We start from the raw sequence: 10773 nt of genomic DNA, 5'->3' as shown, positions 1-10773 counted from the left end.
TGCAATAAAACATTACGTGAACGTTTACGGCATGTTTTCTTGCCACATTTTCCCTACAAACCCGCCTTCTCACCCGTCCTCACTGCCATTTCACATGCCCGGTTGATATCAAATTAAGTCGACGTAACTTCCGCTCTTAATGCAACAACCTCCCGTATGTTCGTCACTTCCCCAAGTCGTCAAGTCCACGAAGAACAGAAATGCTATTGCTGTTTGCACTGCTAGCGACTCAAATTGCACGTAAGCCATCCGTACTTGCTTGTAATTCCCATAATGTGTCAACTAATATTATCTACAATGTAGCAACTTTCACCAGTGACCTTTCTCGCTGTTTTGTCGGCGACCAGCAGTCTGGTGTGAAGCCGAAAGGCTCGGTAAAGGAACTAAACGTTATAAGACACATTTCCTCATTCCGTGGCAATGCTAGCGATTGTGCTCGCGCATGCTGCAATCTGTCGACGTGTACGAGCGTGTGGCTGCTCAAGAATATCTGTGTGATGCTTGATTGCAGTGAAGAGGACCAGATCGGGCCTTGCTCGACGGTTTCGACGCCTTTCACGTCGTATGTGGTCAATGTAGTGCGAAACAAAGGTGTGTTGAAGGTCCTGCGTGGGAGCGGTTTAAATACTTTTAACTATGTGTTTATTTATATATTTAATTAATTATTTATTTATTATTATTTATTTATTTATTATTAATTATTTATTTATTACTATTTATTTATTTGTTACTATTTATTATTTATTTATGTCGTGCTCAACCAGATCAGTCTGGTTTGTAAAGTCTATTACAAGTACCGGAAGCAAACCCTGTTTCAGAAGTACTTAGACCATCACGGCTGTCTAGAAAGAAGACATGACTTTACGAAGGATCCGAGTGGATCCCAGAAGCACTGTTTTCTGTAAGTGCTGCGGGTTGTGATGACCTGGAATAATGTCCAGCCACCGTGCAATACCTGCGTGCACTGTGCCCAAAGCTCCCAAGACCAACGGAACCACCAGTGTTCGACAATGCCACATGTGGCTTATCTCCACTCGCAAGTCGCTGTACTTTGCCAACTTCTCAGCATGTTTCTTGCCAATGTTGCCATCAGCAGGACAGCTGATATCAATAAGAAGACAAGTGTTTGTCTTCTTATTTCTGAGACAGATGTCTGGACGATTGGCTTTGATCTTCCTGGCAGTGGGGATGGTGGTATCCCACATCATAGTAATGTCATCCGTCTCCACAAGTCTATCAGAATGATGCCGGTACCATCTGCTCTCCACTGGAACCCCAAAATGGTGACAAACATCCCAGTGAATGATGGAGGCCACCTGATTGTGTCGATCAGTGTAGTTTGTCGGTGCCAAAGCACTACAGCCTGCCACAATGTGGTCGACTGTTTCCAGGCCTACACTGCACATGCGGCAAGTAGGACTGACATCACGATGTAGAATCTTGCGCTCATAGTACCGAGTCCGAAGAGCTTGGTCTTGAGCAGCAACAACCAGTCCCTCAGTTGCAGCAGGAAGATTCGCTGCCTTTAGCCATCCGTAGGTCTCTTTCATGTCCACAGGCGGTTGCTCAGTGAGACGGCGATACTGCCCGTGCATAGGCTTCCTGCTCCAGGACCGCACACGAAGAGAACTGCAACACGTACGGTAATGTCTCACATCTGTTTCAGGCGCTTGCTCGAAGCCACCTTCAACCGAGATGGATGCATTCCTGTGTAAGTTCTGCGACTTGTCGTCCGAAGCAAGACTCCTCCGCAGCTGTGCAGCAAAGCGACAAGCCATGTGCTTGATCGACTGTGAAGATTTTTCAGAGTCACACTCTCGTATCATCTGCATGAAAGGATCAGAACTGTCAACAAGGTAACAGTTCAGCCTCACAATACAAGATTGATATGTCGACTCAATCTATTGTAACCCCCTACCCCCATCACTGCAAGGAGCGTCCAGTCGGTCAACGTCTGCAGCAGGATGGTGGACACCGTGCATGCTGCGCGCTTAATGACGCCAAAACCGTAATATTATTTATTTAGTATTATTTATTTATTTATTATTATTATTTATTTGTTATTATTTATTTATTTATTATTTTTTTATTTATTATTATTTATTATTACTTATTTATTATTATTTATTTATTTATTATTTATTTATTATTTATTTATTATTATTATTTATTTATTGTTATTTATTTATTATTTATTTATTATTTATTTATTATTTATTTATTTTTATTTATTTATTATTTATTTATTATTATTTATTATTATTATTTATTTATTTATTATTATTGTCGACTTAATTACTGACAAACTAGATAGAGTTAAGGGCCAATCGCATGTAGACATAGACTGTGTGAAGTTATTGTATGTATTATATTGTATTTATTGTATGTATTATATTGTATGTATTGTATGTATTATATTGTATGTATTGTATGTATTGTATGTATTGTATTATATTTATTGTATGTATTATATTGTATGTATTGTATGTATTGTATGTATTGTATTGTATTATATGTATTGTATGTATTGTATTGTATTATATGTATTGTATGTATTGTATGTATTATATTGTATGTATTGTATGTATTGTATGTATTGTATGTATTATATTGTATATATTGTATGTATTGTATGTATTGTATTGTATTGTATTGTATGTATTGTATTGTATTGTATGTATTGTATTGTATGTGTTGTATTGTATGTATGTATTGTATGTATTGTATTGTATGTATTGTATTGTATGTATTGTATGTATTGTATCTATTGTATCTATTGTGTCTATTGTGTCTATTGTATGTATTATATTGTATTTATTGTATGTATTGTATGTATTGTATTGTATTGTATTGTATGTATTGTATTGTATGTATTATATTGTATGTATTGTATTGTATGTATTGTATTGTATGTATTGTATGTATTGTATTGTATCTATTGTATGTATTGTATCTATTGTATCTATTGTATCTATTGTATGTATTGTATGTATTATATTGTATTTATTGTATGTATTGTATGTATTGTATTGTATTGTATTGTATGTATTGTATTGTATTGTATGTATTGTATTGTATGTGTTGTATTGTATGTATGTATTGTATGTATTGTATTGTATTGTGTTGTATTGTATGTATTGTATGTATTGTATTGTATGTATTGTATGTGTTGTATTGTATGTATTGTATTGTATTGTATTGTATGTATTGTATTGTATTGTATTGTATGTGTTGTATTGTATGTATTGTATTGTATTGTATTGTATGTATTGTATTGTATGTATTGTATTGTATGTATTGTATTGTATGTATTGTATTGTATTGTATTGTATGTATTGTATTGTATGTATTGTATTGTATGTATGTATTGTATGTATTGTATTGTATGTATTATATTGTATGTATTGTATTGTATTGTATGTATTGTATCGTATGTATTGTATTTATTGTATTGTATGTATTGTATGTATTGTATGTATTGTATTGTAAGTATTGTATTGTATGTATTGTATTGTATGTATTGTATGTATTGTATTGTATTTATTGTATTGTATGTATTGTATGTATTGTATGTATTGTATTGTAAGTATTGTATTGTATGTATTGTATTGTATGTATTGTATTGTATGTATTGTATGTATTGTATGTACTGTAATGTATTGTATGTATTGTATGTGCATGTATATGTATTGTTGTTGTGGACTTGAGCATTTATGGTTTGTAGTTGAGGAGAACGTACCGTGCACTATGGAGGGCAACATAGGATGTGGCGAGCATCAAGAGTGTCAGTACACAAACTCTAATCGTGATCAAACTCACTGTGTATGTCAAATTGGATATCAACTTGACAACGTCACACAAGAGTGCGTATCGTCTACATCAACCGAAGGTGTGGTGAATACCGAAGATGTGACGAATCCACTTCCCACGGAAAGTCGACTGGGCAGACCATGTGATTACACAATCGACGAATTTTGTGGTGTGAACGAAGACTGCAATCTGCTGTTTCCCGGTTCAAGTCAGTCGTACTGTGTTTGTGCTAAAGGATATATAGCTAGTAGAGGCATCTGTGTGCAAGATATGGTTGCACCAAATGTTGATAAGATTGCAACAAGTCGACCCACATCGGTCACACTGACAACGTCACTGAGCTCAAGCGTTGAAACAGAAGCTACTAGAGTAACAGAAAGACCAACGAAGAAGCATCATAGTGCAACAGTGGGCAGCGCGAGGATCCATAACGAGTGCAACCCGTCGACTCCTGTGGCTTTGGATTGCGGTGAGAATTCGTTTTGTGTGTTTGAAGAAGGTCGGGGAAGTTGGTGTCAATGCAGACACAGTTATGTGTTCACGAACGACAGTCGAAGAGACTGTGTTCGTTTCAACGATACAGACACACAGTCCAAAGTCGTGACTATTACTTCAAATATTGATATCAAACCGACAGGCAGGTTGCTGCTTCAGCGGAGGCTGTGCTTTCCTCGTAGTGGTGGATTCGAATTACCGGATTTCGGACAGTGTGGTGTTCATGCCGTTTGCACTTCTCTGTCTAACAGGAAGGGTTACTGCCAGTGTGTCAACGGATATGTGCAAGACAGTAAAGGGATATGCGTTTTACAACACACAACAACAACAACAACAACAACAACAACAACAACAACAACAACAAAAAGTCAAGCAAGCAGCAATCATCCATTGTCTACCGGTACACAACGTTTGACCACAACGCCACCGTCATATACGGATAAGAATGTGAATGAAGCGACAACAACTGAACACATTCCTCGCAGACTGGAAAACGAGTTGGACGACATGGCACAGCACAGTAGTACACTTGCTGTAGGAAAGGCATCGGCTGCTGTTACAAAAGCATTGGCTATGTCTTCGTCTCAGTCTCCTACTACTATTGAGACTACAAATGCTTTAAAAGTGAGTTCTACGATGGAGATAACAGCAACACCAACGCAGATGGTTACAACCAAAGTGATGAGTACAGAAGGAGTGGCGATCACAGAAAAGACGAAGGCTGAAACGTTGAAACCGACAGCAAAGCAAGAAGTGGCTACGACAAAGAGTCAAGGAAACAAGGCTATAACAACAGGTATTCAGTAATTAGTTGATGGTGAATTACACATAAAAAATGATTTAATCTTTAGAACACACACACACACACACACACACACACACACACACACACACACACACACACACACACACACACACACACACACACACACACACACACACACACACACACACACACACACACACACACACACACCACACACACCTAAAGAAATCGTAAATGTCAGGAGCTGTCTCTCTTGGTCATGTCCCCAGCTGTTAAGCTGGGCTCTGTGCGCTACTCAGGGAACTCTGGGCCTGCGCTAGCAAACTCCTGGAGCCAGGCCAGGCACTCGCAGAAGCACCGACTTGTGAAGCCAACTGTAGTGTGAGCACCCGAAGTCTCACCAGGACCCCAGTGGCTGATGTCATGTCACAGCCGATGGCCGCTTAGGACCCCAGTCAATGACCAGGTACTCATTTATACTCTTGAGTCTAGAGAAGGAAATGTGTGTTAGTTTCTTGCTTAAAGAAATTATGCCATAGCTCGCCATCACTGTGACTTGAACTTGCGACCCTTCAAGGTCCTGGATGTAAACACTTCGTAAGATGACTCTCTAACCCATTGAGCTATTGCACCACACACACACACACACACACACACACACACACACACACACACACACACACACACACACACACACACACACACACACACACACACACACACACAGCAATACTTTGTGTTGTTAACTTTACTGTGTACTTTTCAGTTGCTCCTATGGTCACTGAATTGCTTCCTAAACGTATTGTCGTATCAGCTGGTGACAACAGGGATTTAGTGCTGCCTGAAAACACAGTGACTCTCATTGCTACAACATGGCCACCTGCTCCACAGTCAGACAGTAAGACATTGAATACACCATATGCATATGACATAGACAATTTGGTAAATGTAAAAAGGTGTTTTTATTGAATTCCACTTTCTAATTAACTTAAGGCTCAACTGTCAAGCTAATTATCAAAAAAGGTGTAGCTAGGCAAGCAGCTGACAAAGGGGTGTGGTCCATTTCTTGATCAGAGTATCCGCCAATCTCTGATCTCTTGACGTTTGTGTTATTCTTAACTCCTTGTACTTGTACAGTTCGGTTAATGTACTGTACAGTAGTACTAATGAGGTACAGTGCACGTAACGTTTACATATGATGGAGTGGCGTGATCACGGCTAGCGTGTGCTAGTTTGCAATGTGAACGTCAAGTGATCAGTGACTCATGTTGCAAAGTGAGGTGTTGCTGTTGTTGTGGACCATGTCTCCATTCTTCGAAGCAGCTGCCTTTGGATCTGGCTATGCCACAGATAATGTTTGGCGTGTGTGTGTGTGTGTGTGTGTGTGTGTGTGTGTGTGTGTGTGTGTGTGTGTGTGTGTGTGTGTGTGTGTGTGTGTGTGTGTGTGTGTGTGTGTGTGTGTGTGTGTGTGTGTGTGTGTGTGTGTGTGTGTGTGTGTGTGTGTATTGGTATGTTTTATATCGTCATGTGATTGACAATGTGTGCTGCTATCAGTATTTCCAGTAGATAAAGTTTGTGTTCAAATCAAGCATTTTTCATGTTTGTTTTCATTAGGAAAATAATTCAGTAATTTCAAAATACAGTGGAACCTGTGAATTACAACCACCCAAGGGACTGTCATCAACTGCCCCTAGTTCTCAGGTGGTCTTGATTGTCAGACTGGCATTTGTACATGTAGACCAATCCATAGACACCATGTTTTTGTTTGCAACATAAACAAACCAAATATAAAGCAGATTAATGTACACATGTAGCCAAACGCATGAAAGCAATCACTGTCTTACACCAGTCTGAAATAGTTAAGCAGTACATACAGTAGATGTCAGGATGAATGCGACAATCACACAAGAGAAGCCATCAGACTGCTACAATGTGCTCTGATTCTTGACAATGGCCTTCGTGGGTCACAGAGTCCTCAGTTTCAAAGATCAAAACATACCCTAGTCTCGAACTTCCAGACCAGAGAGTGTGCAAAGTGTGCGAACTCTAGTCTGGTAAAATGATACTAAAATGATTTTGGAAGTACTTATTTTAAAAGCGATGCTAAATGGTATTCTAACAGCTTAGGATGTTTTATCGAGATAATCAGATGGAAAGATACCACACTTTTGCATTACCCAACATATCATTTGTAAATGCCATGAGATCTCTGGAACAAAGAAGAGACGTCTGCCGTGTTTGCGGTGATATTTTGGTTGACGGCATGAAACGAAGACTCATTGATTCTCTGGCAGAATGCTAGCTACTCTAACCGTTCGACTAGCAAGACTACCGCTCGACCAATCATCAAACGTGATGGTGTAGTGACGCTGCTGTGCACGTCCTGTCACCGCGAGCTTGAAAAGATCGAAGAACTGAAGCTGAAACTAAAACTAAGACGCGTGCGTGCACCAGAGTCTTCATTCATGACTCAGGCATGCACTTAGCCGCCCAGGAGGATTTCACACATGCGTAATCAGCGTTAGTGCACTTAGTATAACCAATTACTGCTAAACCAATCAGAATTTACAACCAACATTCCGGTTCTAAGACGCTGATTGGCTTAGAAGGCTATTTCCGAAATCATTTAGTACCGTTCTGGTCCAGACTGGAGTTTGCACGCTTTCTGGTCTGGAAGTTTGAGGCTAAACATACTCTTGGGCCACAGAATTGTGTCCGCTGTCCGTAATTCACATGTGCCTGCTTTTGACAGACTCCAAATGTATGCAAATATATTGAGTTTTTAAGGGACTGTCACCAAATATCTGCATTTGTTAGGTGCCCGCTTTTGTTGGGTGGCAAGGACACGTTCCACTGTACACTAAACAAATTTTTTGGACGTGATTTTCATATTTAGATCTGCACTGTGTACAATTTTTTAGGTTCGTACTATGCATTTGAATGGAAGGAACAGTGTGGTCCTCTTTCTGGTTCAATTGCTAATGCTCCTTCCAATCGCATCACTCTTAGTCTGGTTGGACATAATTGGATGTGACGGACGATTTATGTTTGTAGTAACGGTCTTTTGTAGCTAAATGAAGGTCATTATTGCTTCAAGGTGACTGTTGTGGGCAAGAGAAAGGAGTTTGGAGTTGGCTTTGTGAATGTAACTGTTCATCCACGTGAGTGGTTGCGATTGGTTTAGATGTGAAAGGAGTGTCTTGTTGTTGTAGCGTGTCCGACTGACATGCATGAAAATGTATTCGCATGTGTTTTGTGGGAAATGAAAGAAGGAAAGCTGTTGGTTAGTTGGGATGATGGACGACTGCTTGGGAGGTACATAGGGAGACAGGCGGGTGGACAGGCAGACAGACACACACACACACGCATGCACGCACACACACACACACACACACACACACACACACACACACACACACACACACACACACACACACACACACAGACTACTATTGTTGTTTGTTTTGGACTCAGTTAGTGATGTAGCATTTGCTGTATTAGCGTTGATGTTTACAATAAACGTTTTTGACAGACAGACAGATGGACAGATGGACAGATGGCTGGACGGACGGACAGACGGACAGGCAGACAGACAGACAGACAGACAATTGTTTTAGCTTCACTTTCATGTAGAGTTTAAAGTTTTTTATCAATAGTTAAATACCTTTGACAGACAGACAGACAGACAGACAAACAGACAGGCAGACAGACGAATGGACAGGCAGACAGAGACAGATAGACAGACGGACGGACAGACAGACAGACGGATGGACAGACAGTTGTTTTAGTTTCACTTTCATGTAGAGGTAAAGTTCTTTGTCAATAGTTAATTAAATACCTTTGACAGACAGACAGACAGACAAACAGACTGACAGACAGATGTACATTAGATTGATAGATATAATGGCTCTATAGGGTCTATTGAACTCACTTTCAAAGTTTGCTATTAGCTACTTTATTAGCCTGTAATAGTGGTCATGTTTGGTATATAATACTAGCTACCATTGACAGACAAACAGACAGAAAATTCTTTTCCATCCAGCTACAAAGGTAGTCTCACGTAGCCAGACCCTTCCTGCCTACATCTGCCCTATCCTGCCAGCAGATGTAGGCGGGAGGGTCTGGCTACTCGAGACTACTACAAAGGTGCAATGCACAAGTGGTCTTAAAGAAACTATCCGGACTATGTGGTGGACCTGAGGAGCCCATGACTCTCAGCACTCAGGTCTTCCTACATTAGCTTTCTTGCACTAGTGATTTATAGACATTTCATTTTAGTTGTAGCCTTTTAATTTTATTGCAAAAATGTGCATTAGTTTGATCTAAGAAATATATGATCATGACAGACAGACAGACAGACAGACAGACAGACAGTAGTTTGCATTAAACTAAACTTGAACTCAGTAGATTTCTTGTATTTAGTGTTAGAAATGTAACATAGAGTTTGTGTTTCAATAAATGAAATTGACAGACAGACAGACAGACAGACAGTTCAAGACATACTGGAGACGCTGCCTGTCCATTAGCCTCCAGAGATGCAACACACAAGTGCTCTCAAGAAAACTACGTAGACTTTCTTTTAGCAAGAACAGTTGTACTGCTTATAGCGTACAGTTAATTAATCGTCCTACGTAGTAAGCGGCCGTAAGGGTCGCCGGACATTTAGAATGTAATAGTGTTGAAATTTTAAATATATGTATTGACAGACTGACAGACAGACAGACAAAATTAAGTTTTTCATTTGTAATTTGCTAATCTGTACTTAGATTTAGTTCTAGTCATCACTTTGAATTTCTATATTTATCATGTTGGCATGTCTGTATTTTCGAAATCGTTGAATCGCTTCTAATATAGCTAAACGAGTCAACAAACCTCCAAAAGCTGTAATCACTGCAAGCAAGGGTCGTCTGGAAGTGACTCTACCACGTGACACTGTCATACTTGATGCAAAACGTATGAATTGATTTATAGTACAGTAGATTCTGTAGAACCTTGCTAATCCGTACAGCCCTGTGCCAAGCTCCGTTCGGATTAGTGAATTGTTTGAATTATCAAAAATGCTGAAACGCGTAGCCTTGGAGGACTATGCCTTGGACACCCAGACAACTACCACATTTACGTATCACATGTCGTGTTTGTGTTAAAGGACACGGCTGCAACGACTACATGTACTTCTAAATAACGTGACAGTCAGGATTTAAAATAGTTAGATACGTGCATTTGCTGAAAACTAGATAACTGCAACCCGATAAGGCTGCCCAATAGGATCTGGGTACGCAAGGCAGGGTGCCAAAGGTAATTTGGATTAGCGAGGTTCTACTGTAGTGAAATACGAAGTACGTGTCGTATCATCATCAAACTATTTGACGTTATACAGAGAGCACGGATGATGTGAAGGGATTGAAGTTTCGTTGGGAGCAGATCAAACGTCCCTTGAAAGATCTTGTTGATCACACAAAGGACCATGAGACTAACTCTGTTCTCATTGCTAGTGGACTGATTGCTGGCAATTATCGATTTAAGTAAGAATATGGCTGTAGCTTTGAAGTACGTCTTTCTGTCTACTTTCTTTTTGTGGTCACTTGTTTGTCACTTGTTTGCTTTTTTGTCAATTTTTGTTTGCTTTCCAGTTGTTTTGTGGATGTTGAAGTTTTGTGTACGTACAGTAAATGTTGATTGAATTATTGATGAGCGAAGCCAGC

The 10773-nt window shown here is 39.6% G+C and overlaps 1 protein-coding gene across 2 annotated transcripts in view; it reads left to right on the top strand.

The window, feature by feature from the left end:
• The first annotated feature begins 157 nt into the window (after positions 1–157).
• LOC134195482 (dyslexia-associated protein KIAA0319-like protein) overlaps positions 158–10773 on the top strand; it is a 19885-nt gene continuing 9269 nt past the window's right edge. The window contains exons 1-9 of one of the 2 annotated variants that reach the window (XM_062664502.1): positions 158–240; positions 304–591; positions 3725–4018; positions 4079–5101; positions 5838–5969; positions 7993–8084; positions 8142–8232; positions 9926–10024; positions 10449–10593. In XM_062664502.1, coding sequence (XP_062520486.1) covers positions 201–240; positions 304–591; positions 3725–4018; positions 4079–5101; positions 5838–5969; positions 7993–8084; positions 8142–8232; positions 9926–10024; positions 10449–10593 — 2204 coding nt within the window. In that variant the 5' untranslated portion in view covers positions 158–200. Of the gene's footprint in view, positions 241–303; positions 592–3724; positions 5102–5837; positions 5970–7992; positions 8085–8141; positions 8233–9925; positions 10025–10448; positions 10594–10773 lie in introns of both variants that reach the window. The other variant, XM_062664500.1, reaches the window with a different exon arrangement.

This window comes from Corticium candelabrum, chromosome 20 (genome assembly GCF_963422355.1).
Source record: "Corticium candelabrum chromosome 20, ooCorCand1.1, whole genome shotgun sequence".
NCBI lineage: Eukaryota > Metazoa > Porifera > Homoscleromorpha > Homosclerophorida > Plakinidae > Corticium > Corticium candelabrum.
Note: the sequence above shows the minus strand (reverse complement) of the source record. Positions and strands in the feature narration are given on the sequence as shown.